Source organism: Elephantulus edwardii, unplaced genomic scaffold (genome assembly GCF_000299155.1).
Source record: "Elephantulus edwardii isolate Elephantulus edwardi_28Jun2011 unplaced genomic scaffold, EleEdw1.0 scaffold00168, whole genome shotgun sequence".
NCBI classification, from domain to species: Eukaryota; Metazoa; Chordata; class Mammalia; order Macroscelidea; family Macroscelididae; genus Elephantulus; species Elephantulus edwardii.
In genome coordinates this window covers 4625540-4650527 of record NW_006399918.1, presented here as the reverse complement: position 1 = coordinate 4650527, position 24988 = coordinate 4625540, and the positions used below count along the sequence as shown (strand labels likewise).

At 47.7% G+C, this 24988-nt stretch overlaps 1 protein-coding gene across 1 annotated transcript; it reads left to right on the top strand.

Annotated features, from left to right (window-relative positions):
• The first annotated feature begins 9745 nt into the window (after positions 1-9745).
• On the top strand, positions 9746-16912 carry VSIG8 (V-set and immunoglobulin domain containing 8). The gene is made up of 7 exons (XM_006895450.1): positions 9746-9816; positions 13101-13276; positions 13709-13910; positions 14034-14255; positions 15016-15135; positions 15450-15642; positions 16488-16912. The coding sequence occupies exons 1-7, from the start codon at positions 9768-9770 to the stop codon at positions 16765-16767; spliced, it is 1242 nt and encodes a 413-aa protein (XP_006895512.1). The 5' UTR covers positions 9746-9767; the 3' UTR covers positions 16768-16912.
• The last annotated feature ends 8076 nt before the right edge of the window (positions 16913-24988 follow it).

Here is a 24988-nt window from a genome sequence, read left to right as displayed (position 1 = left end):
GCATGAGGTCCTCCTCAGTTTCAGTGAGCAAGGTTGTGTCATCTGCATAACGCAGATTGTTGATAGATCTTCCACCAATCTTAACGCCGCACATCTCCTCATAGAGCCCAGCCTCTCGGATAATCTGCTCTGCATACATGTTAAAAAGGTATGGAGATAGGACACATCCCTGGCGCACACCCTTCCCAATTTTGAACCATTCAGTGTTGCCCTGCTCTGTTCTGACAACTGTCTCTTGGTCCAAGTATAGGTTTCTCATTAGCATGATTAAATGTTCTGGGATTCCCATTCTTCTCAGAGTCAGGGATAGATTGAAATTTTGGGGTGGCTTTCTCAGAAGACTAAAAAAGCAGCTGGGGTGGGTGGGAGAGAAGAAGATGAGGTTCTGGGGCTTGGAAAAAAATGTACAGATCTAATAGGCTTTCCAGCATGGCCCTTTGGGAAAGGCTGTTTGCCCCTAAACTAGTGATGGTGGTTGTGTTGTTAGGTGCCGTTGAGTCAAGTACGACCCGTGGCAACCCTGTGACCAACAGATTTGAACCCTGTCCTATCCTGTGCCATCCTCACACCTCCTGACACACTAGAGCCCATTGCCACAGTCACCTTGTCAATCCACCTGGGTGAAGGTCTTCCTCTCTTTTGCCGACCCTCTAGTTTTCCAAGCATCATGTCCCTCTCCAAAGAATAGCCCCTCCTAACCACATGCCTGAAATATGTGAAATGAACCCTTATCATCTTTGCCTCCCAAGAGCCCTCTGGCTGTACCTTTTCAAGACATATTTGTTTTTCTTTTGGCAGGCCATGGGATGTGCCAAAACCCTATGAGCAGTAAGCTAGTGGAGTGAGCACCAAATCATAAAATGTCAAGCAAAAAGGACCTTAAGTAGTCTCTGGTGCTTGAACCTCCTTTGTAAATCTAGGCAGGTCAGACAACCTGTGCACACTCTGAGAGACAGGGAGTTTACTACCTCACGAGGAGTCTCAACCATCTCACAGTAGCTTTGGTGCTCAGAAAGTTCTTAATTTTGAATTATTATGTTTTCTTGTGTATTTGATGCATAGCCTGAGCCCTTCTCCTTCAACCAAGCAAGCAAGCAAGCAAGCAAGCAAGCAAAACTCCACATCAACAACAAACCCCCCTCAAACACATGCTGTAATGTGAATTCTGACTCATAACAACCCTTTAGGACAGAGTAGAACTAATTCAGTGTTTTCAAGACTGTAAATCTTTATGGAATCAGACCACTTCCTTCCAAGAAGTGGCTGGTGGATTGGAACCACTGACCCTTCAGCTAGCCGCCCTATGCTTAGTCTATTGCACCACCAGGGCTATTTCCTTTCCCTTTGAAACCACATAAAGAGAAGTCCAGGGTTCTTTGTCCATGATTGTTATTATGTATCATCAAGCTGGAACCAACTCATAGCTGACTCTCCAGTAGGTTCTCAGAGGCTGTAAACCACACAAGAGTTGATTGCCCATCTTTATCCTGGGAAGCACCTGGTGAATTCAAAAGGCATACCTTTGGGTTGGCGGTGCAACGTCTTACCAGTAAGCCACCAGAGTTCCTATTATACATGATAGCCCTTCAATGTCTCATGCCTTAGGTGCTGTGCAGCCTGACAGTGTAGGGACGTGCCTGCATTTCTGGAAACACAGGGACAGATAGATGGAGGGAGGAAGTTGAGGAAATCTGGGAACCTTCCACGTTCTGCCTTGGGCTGGGCAGGCTGCTCTCTTGCCAGTTAACACTTCTTAGGCTTCAGTCAGTCCTGCAGAGCTCCTCCAAGTCCCTCCCCCTCCAGTATTGTCTTCCCTTCCTCCTTCCTTATGCCAGTGTCCAGGCAACGGGAAACAAACACGGAAGGCAGAGGGAGTGCTGATGGAGAGGAGCTCAGAAGGAGGGAAGATACTAAAGTAGACGCACGCACACTCGGTTTAGCTGTGCAGGCAGCCAGCTCCCATGCACCTTCCCTAAGGAAGTGCCAAGAGGGCGGGTCTGCCATCACTCTGGGGACAGGGGCATCATACTTCTCCTCTGCAGATAACAAAATCACATTTTATTTACACAAATTCCAAGGTCAAAGTCCCATTAGACAAATAGATTAGTTCCTCGCAAAGCCTCTCTCTCCACACGTGAGCATGCACAGGGCCCAGGACGATCAATCACAGCCGCTTCCTCATTCCTGAGGGCCTGGCCCAGATCCCACTGAGGCGCCCTGGGCTTTGGGTAGAAGGTGTTCAGATATCAGTTTTCAAGGATCTTCTCAATTAAAGAATCATCACCTTTCTCTCCTAGCTCCACTAACTTCTCACTCCATGTCTGGCAGGGCCCTAGTTCATTTATTTAAAATCTGGAATATTCTTCCCATGGCTTCTCTCCATGACTAATCATCTGCTAGCACATCCTTGTTTACCTTTCTGATTTTTGTTTAAATGTCATTCCATAGCACACACACACTGCTAGAACTTATTACAATAAGGGGTAGCTGCTACCCCTTTCCTGGTCTGCCTCCCCCATCAGGTTGCGTGCTTTGTATGAAGAGAGCCTTCGGCTTGCTAGTTGTTTTTTCTTCGGATCTGGCGTCAGACTTCCAAGAGAACAAACAGGTCTCTCTTGGAGGAAGTGCAGCCAGGGTGCTCCTTTGAGGCTAGGATGGTGAAACCCTCATTTCACATACTTTGGGGATGTTGTCAGGAGGGACCAGTCCTTGGATATCACATTAGGGAAGGTGGAGGGTCAGAGAAAAAACAGGAAGACCTTCAACAAGATGGATTGTGACAGTGACTGTTAACAATGGGCTCGAGCCTATCAGAGTGGAAACGCCGCTGTTCATAGGGTCGCTATGTTGTTATTATGTACCATGGAGTCGGAACCAACTTCCAGCTAACCTTCTAGCAGGTAAGTTGCATGAGAGATTGTCTGTCTTTCTCCCACAGAGCAGCTGGTCGATTCGAACCACATGCCTTCAGGTTGGTAGCACACACAGCTCCTTGCCTATGATGAGTCCTAGTCAACTTGACCACATCAAACAACAGCGTGAGGCCAGCTGAAGCAGACATGATCTGTGGGATTTGTGAATGGATAAAAGCTGTCCTGCAGGACATGGCCTAACTCAGTGAGGTGACAATGCCTTTTCTCTTTGAAGTCTCTTGATTCTCCCGCAGGTGCGTCCTCAGGAATCCACATTCTTTGTAAACCAATATGTCCACTGATTGAATGTTAGGCTGACAACCATTAACCAACTGCCCCCTGGGCTTTGATGACATAGTGGTGTGCCAGGCCAACCCTTTCAGTGATGGAGACAACTTTAGCATTGCTTCCTCTTAAAATTGTGGGTCAGCCCCAGGACACAGCTGAGTGGGGAAGACATGGGCATCCCTCGGCTTTTCCCTAGCATCCCTGTCTTCTGGAGTGGGCCAGCAGAAACAGCTGCAGCTTGGAAAGCCAGAGCAGAGGCTCAGGGGTCTCTTGGGTTGAATTTACCATCGCATCCACCCACTGGCTCTGTCTCAAGCCTCAGTCCCTAGTCCCAAACCACATCCTCAAACTCCTCACACGCTGACTCACCCTTCTCGCTACACCTTGTGGTCAAGGCAACTGTGACGCAGGACAACCCTATGTGTATCAGCATTGAACCCTGCTCCACTGGGTTTTCAATGGCCAATTCTTTTGGTAGTAGATTGCTAGGCGTTCTAGGTTCCTCTGGGCAGACTTGAACTTATAACTTTTTAGTTAGTGTCCAATATGTTAAACATATGTTGTACCACTCTGGGGCTTTCTAACCCTAATTCTTCCCTGACAGACTTCACAGTCTCTTACCAGCAGAAGCACACCTATCACATAACCTTTACCATCTCCACAGCTCCAGTCCTGCCACCCAACCATGACCTCATCTGACAGTTCTTCAGCCCCCAAATACGGAAAACCAGGCAGACAGTGCTACAGTGACTCTTGATGTCTTTGTGTTTGCCTCCATGCCATCTGTCTGTCCTTTTATTTACCTTTCTATACAGATGTGGGTCCTATGGCTGTTATGATTCCTCCTAGACTTTGCCTCACAGGTTTCCCCTGCAAGATAAGTCCGTGGACTATTTCCCACTCCAGCTTACTGGAAGAGTATACCTGAATCTCCATGACACTTGGGAGAAGGGGCTGAGGAGTCTACTGCTGGGCTGTGGGGTCTGCAATTTAGACTCAAAAACCCAGTGGAAGGTCAGCTGTGAGTTTCACTTTGATTCTGACTCAAAAGCAATGAGTTTGACGGGCCTTTCTGTTGGTTTGTGCGAGTTTTTATTGGGTTTCTTTTCAGTTGTTGGGGATCGTTGAGTCAGTTCCTATTCATAGTGGCCTTGTCTAGAACAGGAAGAAATGCTGCCCCATACTGTGCCATCTTCACAATGGTTTCTGTGCTTGAGCCCATCATAGCATTATCCCCTCATTGGTTGTCCCATCCATCTCATCGGTTGTCTTCTTTTTTTACTGATCATAATAATGTAATTCAGAGTAGATGGTGTCTTGTTGTCAGGCGCCATTGAGCTGGCTAGGACATAGGAATCCTATGAACAATGGATCTGAGCCCCGCCCTATCCTGTGCCATCCTCATCATCTCTGATAACACTTGAACCCACTATTATTACAGTCGCTGTCTTGATCTATTTTATTGCTGACCTTCCTTCCATCTTTCCAAGCATGTAGATAGGTTGTAAAAAATGATTTTATTGTAAGTAATCATATTATCTAAGGAAACTATCTAATCATACTACCTAAATTTAAACTATATGTATTGTCCTATGACTAAAATTTATAACAAGCATTACTTTGGATTCTGCATGGCCTCGAACAGGAGGAGAAGGAGGAGGAGGTCTAAGGTGGGGTGGAGGTGACACCAGGCTTAGTGGTAAATACAACTGATCCTAGAGCCTTTCTGGGTCCCAGTCTATGCCTGTTCACTCATCATTCTAGTTCCCAGTCTCTTTCTCTGGCTCTCTTTGGAGACAGAGGGAACCCCTTAGTCTCCTGGATCTGTCCAGATCGTTATGGGATCAAAAAAGGAAATGGGCAGGGGAATGGGAGGATTAGGGGGAGACTGAGTTAGGGGAAAAGAGAGGAAAAGTCATAATAGAGATTCTCCCAGAAGCAAGGCCTTTTCTTGGCTTAGGGGCTCAGGCCTCAGGGCAGGAAGGTTTCTTTATGGGCCCTAACTTGCTAGGAGGTAGCAGTTAGCATCTAGGCCCTTATTCTCTCGCAACTTCCATCACCTAAATTCCAAAATTACGTCCAGCCAATACTCGTAAGACAATCTCTGAGGGACCCTAGCTTCTTATAAGTTGCTGTATTCCTCTCCCCAAATATCTGTCATAAAACCAGATCAAATGAGGAGTCTAGGCTGTGCAATGGGATCTCAGAGGTTACATCTGTTGTGAGATTAAGTTGCTTCATACCCTTCAAATGCACTTATACACATTTCAACTCATCAAAATTTTGGAATTCTAATCAATTTATGCCTTTGGAATTCTCCCAGAGCTAAGAGCTGAACATTTTAGCTGGACTTGGCCTTAGCAGATGGAGGCTTACATCATTCTAGATCATAAATAAAACATCAATTTTTATCTCAATGAAATTTACATATTATTTTAATTATTTAAAATATTCCATATTTTAACCCTAACCACAGCCTATCATTGTTGTTATTATGTGTCGTTGAATTGCTTGTGACTCATAGTGACCGTATGTACAACAGTTCTGAACCCTGCTCTATCTTGAGTTAATTTCATTGTCTCTGACACTACTCCTACCCTCATTACCCCAGTCACTGAGTCAATCCATATCACCCAGGGTCTTCCTCTCTCGTGCTGTCCCTCCCAAGCATGATGTCCCTTTCCAGGGACTTGTCCCCCCTTGCAACATGCCCAAATTATGTCAGACGGAGCTTCAGAATCCTTGCCTCCAAGGAGCAGCCTGGTTTCACCCTCTCCAGGAAGCAGCTATTTGTTCTTCTAGCAGTCCATGGTATATTCAACACTCTTCTACAGCACCATAGCTCAAAGACATCAATTCTTCTATTATCCCTAGTCATTGTCCAGCTTTCTGATGCATAGCAGGTAATCACAATGACTATGGCCTGTGAAGATCAGGTGCACCTTACTCTCTATACTGGCATTTTTGTTCTTCAGTGTGCTGGAAAGTCCCCTCACAACAGATTTTCCCAATGCAATTCGTCTTTTGATTTCCTGACTGCTGGTACCAAGTGTGTTGATTATGGAGCTGAGCAAGCTGAAATTACTAACAATCTCTTCACCGTCTATCATTATGCTGCCAGTTGGCACAGTGGGGAGAATCTTTGTTTTCTTTATGTTACGCTTCAATTCATATTGAAGGCTTCAGTCCTTCACCATCTGCAGCAAATGCCTCAAATCCTTCTCAGTTTCTGCAAGCAAGGTTGTGTCATCTGCATAACACATATTGTAGATGAGTGTTTCTTATCATAGAGCCCAACCTCCTGGATTAACTGTTCCACATATAGATTGAAAAAAGTATGGAGATAGGATGTATCCCTGGTTTACACCTTTCCTGATTTTGAACCATGCAATGTTTCCTTGCTCGGTTCTGACAACTGCTTCCTGGTCCAAGTATAGGTTTCTCGTAAGCACAATCAAGTGTTCTGGGATTCCCGTTCTTCTCAGATTTAGCAACGGTTTGTTGTGATCCACACTGACAAATGCCTTTGCATAATCAATAAAACACAAAGAGACATTCCTCTGGTACCCTTTATTCTAGCTAAGATCCATCTAACATTGACTATCATGTCCTGGTGCCACGACTTCTTCTAAACCCAGCCTGTACATTAGGAAGTTCTCTGTCGATGTGCTGTCCCAGATATTTTTGGATACTTTTCAGCAGGATCTTGCTTGCTTGTGATATTAATTATATTGTTTGATAATTTCCACACTGTTAGGTCACCTTGTTTTGAATGGTAACAAGTACAGATCTCTTCCAGTCAGTTGGCCAGGTGATTGTCCTCCAGATTTCTTGGCACAACTTGGTGAGCACATCCAGGGCAGCTTCTGTTTGTTGAAATATGTCAGTTGTTAGTCCATCAATTCCTGGGGCCTTGTTTTTTGACAATTCCTTCAGAGCAAGGAATTGCTCTGAACTGCCTCATCACCACCATTGTCTCTTGATCATATCTTGTTTCATTAAATTCTTCTGTGTTGGCCAATTCTTTTTAGTATTTGGAGTCTGTGTACTCCTTCCATCTTCTTTTGATGCTTCCTGGGTCATTCAACATTCTGCTCCCAACATCCTTAAGTATTGCAACCTGAGGTTTGCATTTGTTCTTTATTTCCTTCAGTTTAAGAAATTCTGAGCCAGTTTGTCCCTTTTGCTTTTCCAACTTCCAACTCAGCTCTTTGCACTTTTCATTATAACATTTTGCTTTGTTTTCCTGAAGAGCCACAGCCTAGCCTTACCCAAATTTCAGTCTCAATTCTAACTCAGTTGTAAATCCACTCCTAAATCAATCTCCACCTAGCCTTCAATTCAGCCCTTATTGGAAACTAAAGCCTCATTCTTTTATAATACAATGCCCAGTCTCAGTTCTAGCCATAGTTCTAACTCTAATCTCAACCTCAAATCTAACCTCAACCTCATTCATAATTTCAACTAACCCCAACCTTAACCCAAGATCCAGTCTTCACCTTAACTATAACATTAGCTCAAATCCAATTAAGCTCCAACATGTACTTCAGCTTAATGGAATCTTCAGTCCCTCCTTCTCAGTCTCCCTCTTCCTAGTCCCCCCTGCTATCTCCACCCTTCACTGGCCTTCCATGCTCCCCTCCCCTATCCTGGATGGGCCTAGCAACCTGGAGGGACACCAAAGCTGTTTTCTTGGACCACTCTGGACTGACAGGGTGTCTCGGTACCTCCAGATCAGTTTTCAGCAGCTTCTCCTTGATTGAATCCCTGTGTTTCTGCTGGCCTCCGTTTCCTCATCTGTAAAATAGGGATAATGATTCCTGCCCTCCAGAGGGAACATGACAATCCCATAAACCTCAGAATAAACAAGGAAATAAGGATACTCATTGTGTACATCTGGTGGGCCCCAGAGTGCCCTATTATTGTTGGGAGTGTTTTTTTGGGCTGGGGGTAGGTTTGGAACTCAGAGATGCGTGGATTCTATGCTTCATTCACGTGCTTATTTTCCCTGGAGGGATGAGTCCTGACAGCATTCCTGAGTCCTATACTTTCCCCAAGACTTGCCCCCTCTGCCCTTCCTATGTCCCAGGTAGAAAGAGAGAGAGGGAGAGGAGGACCCCTCATCACCTGACCTTACCATGGTGTGTGGGCTGTACTGGAAGCCCAAAGGAGGCACAGAGATTGTCCTCACACCCCCTGGACCAACTAGGCAAGGGCTGATCCTCCACAGGTTCCCTTCTTCCACTGGAACCCTCCAGGATCTCCATTCCAATCTTCCCAGAAGTGGGAAGACTGAAGTCATTCCAGTGATCAGTCAGTCCAGGTTACGAGGGTCTTGTACATAGAAAGACAGATACCCAGTGGTCCGTAAAAAGAGATACGCAGAGCAGTTTAGCCTAACAGGCACCCGTTTGCCTCCTGCACGTGTGTCTCAGTGAGTGTGTGTGCAAACACACATGGGCACACGCCTCCTCCTCAGTTCATCTGGCGTTGTTCTCTCAAAAACGCCCTCACATACAAATTTTAACTCCCACCCTATTCAGGCCTCACCCCTCTGTTCTAGTCCTTCTCTTCTCAGGCCCAACCAGAAGCTGAGTTCAGTTCTTTGTCAGAACAGGAGGGTGAATCCTCCATAATGCTCCCTGGCTCCTAGTGATCCCCTGCCCCTGGGGATGATCTTGCTGGGGGCCTAGTTCCAGAAGGGCTGCAGAGAGCAAGACCCTCTTCCCATACACACCCTTTCCCTTGGCCTTCCAGCTCAGGAGGCTGGATTTCTTTGAAGGCCAGAGGCTTTAGGGGGCGTGCTGCTTGGGCATTCCTGAGTCCCTTTCATCTGCTTGATCCTTCCAGCCTCAGATGCTGGCAAAAAGGGGAGTGTCTCCTTTAGCGGTACCCCTTCCCACAGACCTCCCTCAGGGTTTTGTGCTTCTGGGGTTCCCTTGGAGGGTCAGGGATGTAAAAGGGGAGCAGGAATTTGGAATCTTGGCATATTCATGGGGAATGTGACACTTTCCTGTGCCTTAGGCCTAGTGCTACCCTTTCAAGGCCTGGCTACCTGTCCTCCCCAAGCCTGGCCTCTCTTTCCTCTTTCCCACTCCCCCAGGGAAGGAGGCAACAAATGAGTGGTGAGGGGAGCTCCTCAGACGCTGTAAAATGGGGCAACTGTTGTCACCCCGAGGATGGGGCCAGGAGGAAGTGGAGTTTTAACAGGTGCCTAATTATTAGTCCCGCTGGCCGCCCTGCACCACTCTTGGGATAGGGAAGAGCTTGGGTGAGGGCAGGGTAATGCCTGGGTAGGCCACTGTCACCCTGCTAATTAGGGTTTCTGGGACTCCTCCCCAAGGCGGGGTCCAGGCCCCCTCCCTCCCATAAAAATAACTCCGCTGCTCCTCAGCCTGGCACTCATTGCACCTTCCTGCCACCCCGGGCAGTGACTGGGCCCTCAGCTCCCCTCCCCTCCATCCGCCCCCACACCTACTACCACCACCACCATCACCACCACCACAACCACCACCACTGGCCCCAGGGATAGCCAGTCCAGGCGGAGGAAACACCGAACCTAGAGACATGGGAGTTCGAGGAGCCTTCCACCTTCTTCTTGTGTGCCTGAGCCCAGGTATGGCGGGGATGTCCAGCACGAGGCAAGACGATCAATGAAAGAGCAGCGAGGATCTCACCAAAGGGTCTCGAAGGTGGCCTGTGACATCCTGGCAGCGTGCTGTCCACCCTTGCTCTGCTGTCATCCTGGTTTGGAGGGGCTGTGACTGAAGGTCTGGTGCATGTCTGTGCGGGTGGGGAGCTCTGTAAGTGGATGCTCACTGAGCCCATCCTTACAGGGGCCCTGCATGCACATACCTGCTGATGGGAAGACGGGCTTGCCCGGAGTTACCTGCAGGAATGGAGGTGGGGAAGGTGACTTTCTACCAGCAAAGCTGGGTGGGGGCTGAGGAGGAGCCTGGGAAGGATCAATTGTCATCAAATCATCTCTGCATGGTTCCCAATGTGGTCCCTCCCCTTGCCGTCAGAGCCAAGGGGCAGGGAAGTTGCTCTCCTTGAAAGGGAAGGGATCTGAGCTGGGGTGAGTCTGAGCGGGTGTTTCCATCATCATAGTCAGAGAGAGATCAGACCTGTGAACCAGCATGGGGCTCACTGTGTGTGAGAGGACCAGAGTAGCCAGCCTCCGAGATGAAGCTGGAGGAGGGTGGAGAGAGCAACTCCCAGATACCCCTTGTCCCACTGGGGCACTCCTTGAAGGCAGGGCTCAGGTTTGGATATTGTGGCTGTTTGCCCAGGTCAGGGCAAGTCCTGACAAGGACTATGTTGTGTGGGCATTACTAGAAATGGCTCTTGGTCCATCTAAGGTCCAGACTTGGGATGAGGCAGCTGAGGCAGCATGGGGGGTGAATACCTAGAAAGAGGGGCTTTTTCAGTGTGTGTGTGTGTGAGAGAGAGAGAGAGAGAGAGAAAAGCCTGGCTGACAGAGCTGGTGGTCAGAGCCTGCTTAGGAAGCTCTGGCTGTGCTGTGAGGACATCTCCATGTGTGTGGAGTGTAATTTATGTACCACTGTACTCTCTGGTAGGAGCTGCCTCCTCCCCTCCAGAAATAGGATTAGGAGATCTAGGGTTGGCTTAAAGTTCAGAAAGGATTCTCTAGCTGGGAGTATACACTACTGAAGTGGGAGCTCATAGCAAGGTGTCCTCCTCAGTTCAACCCTGGGTGCTTTTTTACTGGGAGGAGTCCCCGCTGTTCTTCCTTAGAGAGCAGACATCTCCAGTTCCTCTCCTCTTACAAGTTTCTCCACCCAGATCTCTCTTCCTTTCTGGCCTTCTCTCCTTTCCCTAGCTTTTCTCCGCTTCTCTGAAGTATTTCCTCAGTGAGAAGCAAGGTGAGACAGTAGGAAAAACTTCTCAAGTGAAGAGTATGAAATGGAGAAAGGCTGGAACCTTTGAGAGGAGGTTGAGAAATCTTCTAAGGAGACTGCAGAGCTGGGGTGAGGCTTTCTGGCCTGAGATGATGTAGACAGGTGTAGGGAGACTCCTCTTCATCAGCTCTGAACCCTTCCCCTCCTGCTTGGCCGGCCTGCGTGGTGTGGGGGAAGAGAACATTTTCTGTTGTGAGATGCTTCCTGTCGCCCAGGGTGGAGTTAGTTGCTGCTCTCCGTTGGGTTTTGGCTCATCTCTGGCTTGCTCTCTGCTGCCTCAGGATCTGGCAGATGGCATCAGGATCCTTATCTCAGGAATGAGCAGGTGTTCTCTTGGCCTGTGGCTAGAGGAGGCATCACCACGTCGTCCCGTTAGAGCTGAACTGTCAGCTTAACTACTCCAAGTTACCCTGGAACCTCGGCTAGGGGACAATTGGTGTCCAGCCAGGGGTCTGCGGGACAAGTGTAGTGGTCTCTGATACTGGAGTTATTAGAGGGGCCCATGCTGACTTCTCTAGAGCATTTCAAACGAAGGCACATGGAGGATTAAGAAAGTAAGTGGTAGGTGTGTCTGTTAGAGTAGCATGTATTTTTGTTTGTGTATGGATATGTCTCTGTAAGGATCTCTTTCTCTGTGTGTGTAGGAGAGTCTGCATAGGTATGTTTCTGCTTTTTTATATACACTTAAAAATTATTTTTAATTAATAGAATAAGATTTTATCATTAGTAAACATTTTTGAAGACTTGTGTTTATGCAGCAAGTTGCTTGGCCATGACAGCATGTACTTGTGTGTGTATGAGATACTTTCTAAGGATGAATATGGTCTCAGAAGACAGAGAAGGGCAGAGCAGGATGGGTAGCTCAGTCCTGGAACTGGGGCTCCCAGCCCCCAACTCTTTTGGTGACTGATAACAAAGGATGTAGAAGGAGAGTGAGCTATGGGGCAAGGTGAGGGGCCCAGGAGTGAGCGAGGAAGTGGACGGGGAGGGAAGCCCTGCATGCCAGGGGCACACCCCCTTCAGCTCCCTCTAGAGGTTTAACCGGTTGGGGCTAGTGCTTGCCTGGGGCTTTGGAAGGGGGAGGGAGAGGAGTTCGGTGGTGAGCTTCATGATCCTGGCTCTCCACCTGCTGTCCACCAAGGAAGCCACCCAGAAGGGTGTGAGGCTGGCTCTGTGGGGCTCTGAGCAGTGTAGGGAGGGAATCCGGATGGAAGAGAGAATGTGGAGGTGGCTGTTCTGGAGCCAGTCACAACAGAGGAAGAACACAATCCACATTGCCACATGTGGTCATGCAAGAACATCACTCACCATCGCACAGAAATGTGGCCAGGCTGTGATTACAGATGCCTGTTGTCACACAGGCATACACTACACCTGCACTATCCCCTTAGATCTCACACAGTCACAGGCACTGTCATTACACACGGAGGCACATAGAAAGCCATCCATAGAGAAACACACAGTCCCACATTCCATATGAGTGTTCCACACAGATGTACCCACTCTTTTGTCCAGCCTTCAGCCTCCAGACCTGGGATGCATGCACACACACACACACACACACACACACACACACTCCACAGCTATACCATCATGTAAATATAAAAGCAGGCATTTCCACCGGTAATGTGTATGTATGCCTTCATAGTGCACTATAGTGCACACAATAAACATATATGTATAGAATCCTGTAGCATATACATGATCTCATATATATGCATGTACATTAACAGCTCTATACACACAAACAGTATTCAGATGCAATGCTACATAATCATAAAATATTTACATGTGTGCACCATCACATAAATATTCATGCACACACAATTGTGCAGCCATGCATATATCAATCATAGCACACACACTCAGAGCCGCTCCTCTTCCCTGTGGAAGCCCCAGTGCGCCGCAGGTTATAGCTGAAGGAGAACGGTGGAGAGTTCTGATCCTGCACCCCTCACCTGCCCTGCCTCTCCCCCAGCACTGCTGTCCGCTGTGCGGATCAACGGGGATGGCCAGGAAATCCTGTACCTGGCAGAAGGTGATAACGTGAGGCTGGGCTGCCCCTACATCCTGGATCCCGAGGACTATGGCCCCAATGGGCTTGACATTGAGTGGATGCAGGTCAACTCAGACCCCTCACATCGAGAAAATGTGGTGAGTGCTGGACGCTGGGTTCCCTTTGTCCTATGCTCAGGGTGTTTTCTCACCAAGCAGCAACTTCTTGAAAGGAGGAAGGACAGATAAGAAATGCAGTACTTAGGTGTCCTAGGGAGTGAGGCAACAGGGAGGAGAGCTCTGCTACTACACAATCCACATGCTGCCACCCGGGTCCAAGAGGAAGAGGAAGTAAAGGACTCTGCCTTCCACAAGTTCCTAGCTTGATCTTCTATGTTCCAAAGTGCTTGATCTCATCCAATTTTCACATATTCTGTAGATGGTCATTGGATCAGGCCTCTCCATTCCCGTTTTCCAACTGAGAAAATCAAGTCTCAGTATAATTCAATAAATTGTCCTGAGCAGCCGAGCCATATGGCCTTTCTTTGCTCTGCCTGCCTCACAATCTCTGTTTCCCTCTCTTCTTCTCAGTTCCTTAGTTACCAGGACAAAAGGATCAACCATGGCAACCTCCCACATCTGCAACAGAGGGTCCGCTTTGCAGCCTCAGACCCCAGCCAGTATGATGCCTCCATCAACCTCATGAACCTGCAAGTTTCTGACACGGCTACTTATGAGTGCCGGGTGAAGAAGACCACCATGGCCTCCCGGAAGGTCATTGTCACTGTCCAAGGTATGGCTAGACTCCTCTGAGCACCACTTCCTCTGATTTCAGTGCCAAGGGCAGCTTGGCCACTCTGAGCCTGGCTCTGCCTCTTGGCTGAGTCCAGGCTCCCATCTATCTGCTTCCCCACAGCACGGCCTGCGGTGCCCATGTGCTGGACTGAAGGCCACATGACGCATGGCAATGATGTGGTGCTGAAGTGTTATGCCAACGGGGGCACTCAGCCCTTCTCCTACAAGTGGGCCAAGATCAGTGGGCACACTCACCCCTACCGTGCTGGGTCCTACCACTCCCAGCACAGCTTCCACTCTGAGCTCTCCTACCAGGAATCCTTTCACAGTTCCATTAATCAAGGTGAGCAGGCCATTAAGGGTCTGGGACAAGGTGTGGTGGGTGATGGGGATGAATAGAAGTAAGGACAGGGACTCTGGAGAACTCTGACACTTTCCTGGGTCATAAATGGCACCAAGGTAAACCTGAAACTTCTTTGGGAGACTCTTTGTCCTCCTTGGAGGATACTATTGAGGAGAAAAAGAAGAAGCAAATGTGGGTGTCACTCAAGAGCAGTTTGGTTAATTTGGCAACAATCTGAGATAGATAGAGGTGGGCTTGAGTCCTGGCTAGACCACTGCCTAACTGCAAAATTCAGGCAAGTTGCTTAACTTTTCTGTGACTCAGTTTATTTATAAATGAAAAAAAGAATAATAATCCCTACCGTCTAGGGGCATGTGAAGATCAAATGGGATGAGCTATGTAAAGCTCCTGGCTCATAGAGAAACCAAAAGTTACTCATAACCAAGCAAAGGATGTTAGAGTTTGGATGGCTAACATTGTCACTGTCCTCACTGTACAAATAAGGAGACTAAGGGTCACCAAGTCAATTGGTGGTATCCCTGTCCTATTGCTTGGGAATGTAAGGGGTGGTGGTGTCCTTTCCTTTTCACCTGTCTGCTTCAGCAAGTGGGAAATGACCACCTGGAAAGTGGAGAGGGTCTATGTATGTGCGTGTGTATGCACATTCATGCCTACACACCCTCCCTTCGTCCAGAGAGGGGCTTTGGCTAGGGTGGGAGCTTTCAGAGATCAGGTCCCTCTGACGTTTCTTTAGTCTCAGGCCTGAACAACGGGGATCTGGTGCTGAAGGACATCTCCCGTGAAGATGATGGGCTGTATCAGTGCACAGTGGCCAACCACGTGGGATACAGTGTGTGCGTGGTGGAGGTGAAGGTCTCAGGTGAGTGGAGCCACCCTGCCCCCCAATGTGGCTACAAGGATTGGATTGCCCCAGAGCTGTATTTTGGAACCTTAAGGGCTCTGACTTCTTAATGCCATTATCAGTCCACAGGTGGGAAGTTCTGGGAGAAATAGGTAGATGTAAGGGGTTAACTTCTATCTATCTCCTCCTATCTTCCCCACTGAACGTCCTAGAAGTCTACAGACCCCCAGGAACCTGGACACCCCACCCCACCCCACCCCAGCCATGGCCCTCGGCCTTTCCCCCCACAACCCTCCTGCAGCGTTCTGATCTCCATCCACTTCTCTCCACAGACTCCCGGCGCGTGGGCATGATCATCGGCGCAGTGCTGGGCTCTCTGCTCGTGCTGGGCTGCCTGCTAGTGGGCATCTGGGGGCTCGTCTGCTGCTGCTGCGGAGGCGCCGGGGCTGGCGGCCGCGGTGCCTTCGGCTACGGCAACGGCGGCGGGGTCGGCGGAGGGGCCTGCGACTTGGCTAGTGAGATCAGGTAAAACCTGATGCATGCTGCATGCTGCTGTGCGGCAGGGGTCCGGCGCCCTGCCCCTCCCCACCCCTGCCTGCCACCTGCCGGCTGGGACCCCCACCCCAACCCTGCCCGCCATCACCAAGGAGTGCTGGGACCGCAGCATGTCGACCTGACACTCGCCGCATGGCTTTTCTGTCTCCCGTTTCCCCACCCCTAGTCTTCACCTTTGCTCCTCTGCCCTCCATTTCCCTCCTGTCTTACCTTTCCTGTCTTGTCTAGACTGTAAGCTCCAGGAGGGCAGGGCCTGTGTGTTTCTCCCCCTCCCCCCTTTGCCTGTATTGCGCCGGCTAGGACTTTAGACATGCTTATTTAAGAAGAGCTAATAATAAGAAATAGTGCTAATAACTTATACTAGAAACTAGGAAGAAAAATAGAAAAACACTAGCAGCGCTAAAAACTGCAGTGGCCTGGGGATGGAGTAAAAGATGAGGGAAGATTGAGAGGCAGGAGGTGAGAGGGGAGAGAAGGTGAAAGGGCAAACTCAGGGTTAGTTAAGGGAAGAAGGAAAAGGCAGAGAGCCAGTGTTTCTGTGACAACACCAGTGAGGCACTTGATTGGGGCTGCCTGTTGCGGGCAGTCTGGACAGTGGACCAGCCCTTGTCTGGCGGTCCCGGACGGCCCCGCGGGGTCGCTGGTCCAGGAAAAGGCAGAGAGGAGAGTAGGTCAAGATCAAGGGAGCGAGGCCCCGTCAGGTGGAGGGAGGCGCGGGAGATGACAGGATTCCGAGAGCCCCCGGCTCTGGCCAGGCCGTGCCCACGCCGCGCCGCGGAGGAGCCTGCTCACCCGCCCGCCTGTTGTTTCCACAGAGAGGACGCCGTGGCGCCCGGGTGCAAGGCGAGCGGGCGCGGGAGCCGCGTCACCCACCTCCTGGGGTATCCGACGCAGAACGTCAGCCGCTCCCTGCGCCGCAAGTACGCGCCTCCGCCCTGCGGCGGCCCCGAGGACGTGGCCCTGGCGCCCTGCACCTCCGTGGCTCCCGCCGACTGCGAAGCGGGCCCCTCCCCGGTCTACGTCAAGGTCAAGAGCGCCGAGCCGCCCGAGTGCGCCCAGGGCCGGCTGTCTTGCAAGGACGGGCTCGTGGTGTGAGCGCGCGCGCCGCTCCGGGCTGCGCCCCGGCGGGGAGGAGGGGAGGGGGCTCTCTGCCTGCAGCTGGGGACTGGCTTGGCGGGCGCCGACCCCAAGCCGCTGGGGGCTGAGGGCTTTTCCTTCGGGAAGTGTGGGATGGCAGAGCCTCTTCCCTGAGATTGGGTGGGACCGAGGAAAGGCAGAGAAAGACCATCTAGAACCCTTCCTGCAACCCCGAGGCTCAGACGGCCCAGGGGAGGGAGGGAGAAGGAAGCAGAGTAAGTGTCCGAAAGCGACTGAGGCCGGAGGCCCTATGTCCCCAGCCAAGGCAGAGGACCCCCAGGGCCAAGTGGGGTTGGGGTCTGTACTGAATTATCTGTTTGTGAGATCTGAGCTCCAAGGCAGCAGTGTTAGCACAATAAAGAAACTGTATGACTTGAAACTGAGGTGATTGTGGTTGAGAAGAGCGGTGGGGCACAGGACGGGTGGAGGGTTCTTTCACAAGAAAGAGGGGTTTGTTCCCTATTTGCCATCTTACATCTACACTATCTCCTCGTTTGCTTTCCAGCCGAAGGTGTCTGAGTTAGGAGGATCCATCTAATCCTCCTCAAGCAACCCTAGTCATTCATACTGGACTCCTTGAAGTTCCCTCTGCACTATAAAGAGGGAGGCGCTGAGGTCCTTCAGGCTAACTTTAAGGCCAGAATCTTGCTTTTTTTTTTTATTTCAGAGGGTGGAAAAGGTCTCTTTCCTCATGGACCTAATCCTGAACCCTTTATTTAACCCAGGTGTTTGCCTTCCTTTTCAGCACCTAGGAAGGATCATACTCGGTGAGGTACTAAGGTCTTTAAAGTCATCTAACTCAATGCTTCTTTTGATAAAGAGAGTTGCCTTTTATTGGGAACTTACTGAATGCCAGGTGCTTTCAGATCTTTTATTCTTATTTGGTTTTTATTTTAATCCTGTAAGGTGACTCAAGAGAATTAGGTATTGTGATAAAAATGACTGCATCATGGCATAACCACCAAACTGCTGAGCTTCTAACTCGGCATTTGATCCAGGCATGTCTCACCCCAAGGACCTAAGGCTATCTCTGTTTGAGTTTCTTTTACTGTACTGTCAAAGAATTGCCCCATCTTTTTTTGAGTAGCCTACTGGCAGCTTACTGCCGCTCAAAGCAGTCCATTCTTCTCTATCCAATTTTTTTCTATTGAACCCAGTTTTTGCCCCCATATAGGTTTAAATCCAAATTCAGCTCACAGGTAGCCTCAAGCAGCACACCTTCCAAGTCAGTTACCTCTCAGAGACCAAGTGGTTGTAGTCAGTACAAGAGGGTTGCAATAGGTGCACAGCTGGAAGTGGATCTGGCTTAGGGGCTGGGAACCTTCAAAGAAAGTAGCACTGTGAGGTCTCTCAGTTCTACTTAGTTCTGCCTGTTGAGAGCCCATGCTCTTCCTTTTCTCCTGATTTCTTTTTTCTCATGGAGGAGAAGTTAGTTGAGCTTGTCAAGAGAAAGGAGACATGTTGATGGAACAGAGGAAGCCAGGGACATCTGTCTTGGGGATGGGACTATATGGAAGTCTCCTTGGGGATTGGTGATGGGGTTAAACTGTCAGCAGAGAAGAGAACTGCAAGACCATTTATTTATTCATTTATTTGGTCACTTTTATAAACCTCAACAAGCTGACTTAAGGTTGGGGTCCCTGGCTGGCACAAATGGTTAAACTCTGAAAGATTGGTGGTTCCAACCCACCCAGAGGTGCTCCGGAAGAAAGACCTGACCGCCTGACTCTGAAACATCACAGTCTTTGGAAAACCCTGCAAAGCACATTCTATTCTGACTTGCATGGAGTCATCATAGGTTGGAACGCACTAGTACTGCTCATATGTGTACAATGAGATGACTTCTTCACAGGTAGATCTCTAGCAGGGTGCTAGGCCTGCACACTTTTTCACGCAGACTGAGTAGGATGATCCTAAGGAGGGCCTCTCTGAGGAGCTCTGAGCTCAGCCTCCTGCCCGGTGATAAGGGGTAGACAGCTTGTGTTGGGTGACATCATCTTCCCCATTCAAGCGGCAGAGAAGCCTTCAATTGAGGGATGAGGAATGTGAGAGTCTGGCAAGAAAAGCTCATTAAAAAGCAGAAGAGAGTCCAGAGAAATTCTGGAGACAACTTCCTGTTAGGATGACTCAACAGGGTAGCCAGGGACAGTCTCCACTCTGAGGCCAGGATTAGTCACATTCATGGCACTTAGCGCCCTAGGGTGGAAGGAGGGAAGTTTCTGCTCAATATTTGGCTTCAGGGATCCTTTGGTCATTTTTGTTCATTTCTCCAGCATGAAACTTTGTCCAGTGTTGAAAGAGAGTTCTTGTGGTGATAAATATTTGACAGTTGACTTTTATTGGGAAGAGGTGTGGCTAGCCCTGATGGTTAGTATTTGCCTATGATCCTAATACAAATCTTCTCACAGTGGCCAATTTCAAGCTACCAATGAGAAGCCACTGGCCGTAGAGGTGGAAGAAATATGCAGCAACATATAGCCTCTCTACAATACAGATACAATACACCTAGTCATCATTTATTGACCAAAGAGCAAGTCGTTAAATGAAAATTGGCGTATGTGAAAAGGAGGATAATCACATTCGATCACAAATTGAAGGCTAGCTGCATCATTGCACAAACACCAAACCATTGAGAATCACAGCCAGCCGAGGTGACATAGAAACTTAATTGCCTCAAACTTCCACAGCCTTCATTACTGCCTGATAGATGTCATCAATTTGCAAAATAGTTGTATATTTTACTTTTTTAAAATGTGAAATGTCAGATAACAAAATAATTGACAGGAGATTGTCTGTCTTTCCCCTCCCCGCCCCCATGAGCCTCTAGTAGATTTCAACAGCTTTTGGGTTAGTAGCCTCCTGGCTCTGTGACCAGGGCCCCCCTAATGAGGAGTTGTTGTTATGTGGTGTGGAGTCAACTATGACTCATAGTGACCCTGTGAATGATGGCTCTGACCCTTGCCCTATCCTGAGCCAACCTCACCATCTCTGACATACATGACCCCACTGCCGCTGTGTCGAGCTGAGGTGATAGTAAAACAAACAACTCACCTCCTACTCTTCCCCCAAACCCTGTTGTCATTAAGTCAATTCCAGCTCATAGTGACCCTATAGGACAGAGCAGAACTGCCCCGTAGGCTTTCTAAGGCTGCAGTCTTTATGGAATCAGATTGCTACATATTTTTCTCACAAATGGCAAGTGGGTTCAAACCACCACCTTTGAGTTAGTAACTAAGTAGCTGCTTCAACTACTGTGTGCATAGATCCTCTATTATGATGTTGTTGCTGGATACCGTCAAGGTGGAACCGACCTGTAGCTGGTCCTCCAGAAGGTTTCAGAGGCAGTTAATTGCAGGGGAGGAGATTGCCTATTTCCCATGGAACAGCTGGTGGATTCAAACTGCGTGCTTTTGGAATTGCAGCAAAGCTCCTTGCCTCAAGGCCGCCAGCACTCCCTACGTAATAACAGGAATTAGTAATGAATATTAATCAGTAATAAAGTCATTAGGGAAAAGTTTTGAATATTTATAACCTTTGTTTTTTATTTAATTGGAAATTCATAATTTATTTTTTAATAATGACTGTGTGTACATCACAAGCAAGCAGGAAACCATGCTAATGTTACCACAAAAGAGGGAATCACAACCGTCGTTTAATTTTTTTTCTGTTTTTCCACAGAGGCATAGACATTGTTTCCATTCCACTTTCTGGTACATCTTTCTCCAGCCTTGCAAAATTGGGCTTCTACTTCCTTATGAAAACAAACAAAACCCATTATAATTTATATTCCCTTGGTAGTTGTGAACTGGATCCACAGGACTTCTCGGAATCTGCCTGCCAGAACATCCAGCTCTGGAAAACCTGAGTTCTTACTGACTCAGTTTCTGCTCTGACTTTCTTCCCCCAGGCTTTAGGAAGTCATCTTATAGTCATTGTCTCATAAGCCCCAAATTCTGAAGACCATTAGTGGTGTGGTATTACAGTGCCTTTTCTCCCATATATTCTGATTGAAGAGCTCTGAGTGTGCATGCAACTAGATCACATTGCAAATTAACATAGGCTCAGCCAGATGGTGGTGACGCTGGGAGGGATTAATTTTGTTTGGTTCATTGCTAACAGGGAGTTTTGAGAATTACCCAATCACTGTTCTCCCAGAGTCCGAAACTCCTGGACTCCTGTGGGTTGAGGCTGTGGCCTGCCAGAAGACAGGGAACTGGACCAGAATGTTAACCCTGGACCCAGAAGGTCCCTGGAAATGGAGCTGCCTCATTCTTTTTTCCTGGTGGGAGTCTGAAGAACCTTTGCTGTGGAGTTTATAGTTTATCTTTCCAAACCACCCTTCTCTGTTTCCCAAAGGACCAAGTTAGTAGCTGTCAGTTCAACGCATGAGGACCACGTTTGTTGTAGGGTAGAACAACATTCCTGCACTCTATAGGGGTGTGTGTGTGTGTGTGTGTGTGTGTGTGTGTGTGTGTGTTAATGTTCTATATCTTTGATTCATTTATAAAATAAACTTATTTATCCTTGACCATAATTCAACATTTTTTCTCATATCTGTTTGTTTTATTTATAACAGTAGATCGATTGTTAGGGACCATTAGCTCAGATTTGCACATCATTTTGAAGAGCAAACAGGAACCTTTAGTCTTTTATCCAACAGTGTTTTATTATAGGATATCCGTAAGGTTTTCAGGGATTTGTCAAGTGTTTTTAAGATTGTGACTTGTTAGAAGCAGATCAAAACCAAAATGTGGGTTTGAACTGCCAACCTTTCAATTAGTAGTTATGCATTAGTAGTTTATGCTGCTCAAGGACTCTTTATCCATCCAGCACATTCTGAGTAATTATTTATTCCTGGGACATAGAAACAATACCAGTCCCAGCCAGTCCTTTAGGGGTTAGATGATGAAGGCTGTCCTGAGGGAGTTAGAAACATGGATCAGAAAGTAAGGTGGAGAGGATAGTGGCTGTTTTGGGGAATCTGAAAGAGCTGAGGAGTGGTCATTCTGCCTGTAGGTGGAGAATGGACAAGAGACTTCATTTGCTCTTTTTTTTGACCCAGGGTCCTTCAGCATTCTTCTTAGATGCAATAAGCAGGATGGGACACTCAGCACTAAGAGGAGTCCAAAGTCCTTGATGAAGACTTGGGACTGAGCAGATAAGGATAGCAAGAGACTGCTGAGTTCATGTCTACAGAAGCTGAGTTTGAGGTGATAGCTTATCCTGTACAGAATGTCCTAAGAGAGCATCTGAGGGGGAAAACGGAGGAAGGAAATATGTAAGAAATATTTGTGAGCTAAATATGTTCACATATTCTAGGAAAATTACCTCAGTTTTGGAGTTAGATAGATCTGTGTTCATAGTTATTTAATAAGCTCCTGCAATCTCAGTTTCCTCATCTGTAAAATGTGACTCTTCTGTGAAGTGCCCGTCCCAAAGCCTGGTATGTAGTAGGAGATCAGCAAATTGTAGATCCCCAAACCCTCACTTCCCCAGTTTATTATTTCATCTCCCACAAAAGGGCAGGCTTGGAGGTACTAGTCTAGCTTCAGGGATGGAGGTAGTGGTGCCTCAGACAGGAGGATGGAGTGAGATAAATAAAGCATTTGGACTTCATTTGAGTGAAGACCCTCAGCGTCTAGAATCAGCAGGTAGAGGGGTGAAAGGAGAGCTAGTACTTAAGTCCTGGTATCTAAGTGTCGTTGTTAATATTGAAAATAATACTCATTAGTAATAACGATGATGCTTAAAAAAAAAAAAGTAACAGGAAGCACCTGAAACACAAGCTCAGCAGGGTCCCAGAGTCATATAGAGAATATGTTGCTAGAGTCCCCTGGTCACCTCCCTGGACCAGGGAGTGTCCTCCTGGGACGTTCTTCATCTCCCTGCTTTTAGCTGCTGCCACTCAGGCCACATTATAGGCCCCAGTAGCCGCTGTGGCACCAGCTGCAGCACGGGCTTTGACAGCCCTTCTAGGTGGAAGGCCCTCCTGTAGGGCCTCCACGCTGCCCTTAGCTCTCCCAAAGCTGACGGAGCAAGTACATACAGATTTTCATAAACATTTTGGGTAGAGTCAAGTCACTTTGGGAGGTGAACTCTGTCAGCCCCCTACATCCTGACTACCTCCATTCCCTCCTGTTGGTCCCCACAGACATCCCCAGGTCCCCTCCACCACTCTCTTCTTGCCTGGATGTTGGGGCAGCCCTGTGGCCTCTCCCTGCCATGACTCACCTGACCTGACTCCTGTGGCTCTTCAAATGTTGGGATTCAGGCTCCATTCTCTGCCTGAGCCCAGCCCACACCTCTTTGCAGTCACTTTGCCAGGGCGGTTTCCTGTGTTTGTGAAAAGACCTTCTTCTTCTCTTTGCCAATTTTTTAGGCTGTGTCTTTCCCCAGGAAGATAAAATGACCACACCCTGTTCCATTATCCAAATCTCTACTCTGCTTCTTAAACCAAAACCTAAATCCACTATCATCCGGTTGATTCTAATGATGACTTTGTGTGTTACAGAGTAGCAATATACTATAGGATTTTCTTGACCACAATCTTCACATTGCTAAACATCCTAGCATATTGCCAGGTCTTTCTTTCGTGGATTCTGGGTGGTTTCAAAGCACCAACCTTTTGTTTAATAGCCAATCAAAACCCTTTTATGACACCTACATATTGACCCCGCTCTTAAACTAATTGCCATTGGTTGATTCGGACTCAAAGTAAGTCTGCAGGATAGAGTGGAACTTCTCCTTAGGATGTGCAAGGCTGTAATCTTTATAGGATCATATTGCCAGGTCTTTTCTCCCACGGAACAGCAGATGGTCTCTGCAGTGCAGTGGGTTTCAGGTTTTCTTTTGTTTGTTTGTTTAAAAGATTTTATTGCCTTGTATATATCATGTATCCAAGCATGTATTTTTACATAATTACTGTGAATTAAGATTATCAATGTCAAAATTTTCATCCTTTGCTTCTTGTTTCCATAATGACTTCATTTTTCTTGTTTAAAATGTTGTACAGCCCACCTGAGCTAATGAGTGCCTTCTGTTAAGGACCAGAATATTCACCCAGTTACCTAAGGATGGAACTTTTGGTTCATTATAATAACAGCAATTGTAGTCCTACTGGTTTCTTCACAATCATCCTTTGAGAAATTTTCTGAAATCGTTTATCACAGTGATTTACGTGTCTTCAGTGCTCAGGCTTTGTTACATCTTGACAAGAGGGCTGCCCAGTCCAATAATGCACACAACGACCATGCAGCTCTATTTCTTAAAATGTCTCTTTTGAATATTATCTTGTTACTCTCACTGCATAGCTGGGTGGTGGTTGGTGGTGGTGCCGGCAAGTTGATTATGACTCATAGTGACCCAATGCACAACAGATGGAAATTGCCCAATCCTGAGCCATCCACATAATCTCTGTTGTGCTCAATTACATTGCTCTAATCATTGTGTCAAACTCTCCCATCATGTGTCTTCCCCTCTTTTGCTGTTCTTCTGCATTTCTAAGTACTTTTCCAAGGACCCACCCCTCTTGACAACTCACCCAAAATATGTGAGATGAATTCTCACAATTCTTGCTTCCAAGAACACTCTGGTTGCATTTTTTTCCCCCAAGACAGATTTGTTAGTTCTTTGAACAGTCCCTGGTATATTCAATGTTCTTTGCCAGCATCACAGTTCAAAGGTATCTGTTCTGTTTTCGCTGTCCAATTTTCACATGCATATGAAGCAATTGAAAATACCATAGCTTGGCTCAAACTCACCTTAGTCTTTCCTGACATATTTGCTCATTAACCTTTGAAAGAGGTCCTTGACAGCAGATTTGCCCAGTGAAATTTGTCCTTTGATTTCTTGACCATTGTTGCCATGGGTGTTTATAGATCCAAGTAAAACAAAATAACTGACAAATTTTATTCCCCCACCCCCCATTTATCACAATGTTTATTGGTTTAGATGTAAGGATTTTTATTTTCTGTATGTTGAGGTGAGTAATTCATACTGAAAGCTATTGTCTTTGATCTTCATTCACGAAGTGCTTCAATTCCTCTTCACTTTCAGCTAGCAAGGTTGTGTCATCTGCATAACAGATTGCTCAGGAGTCTTCCCACAATCTGATGCCTCGTTTTTCTTCTTCATTATGGTTCAGCTTCTTGGTTAGGTTTTTCCTCCAGATCAGCATATA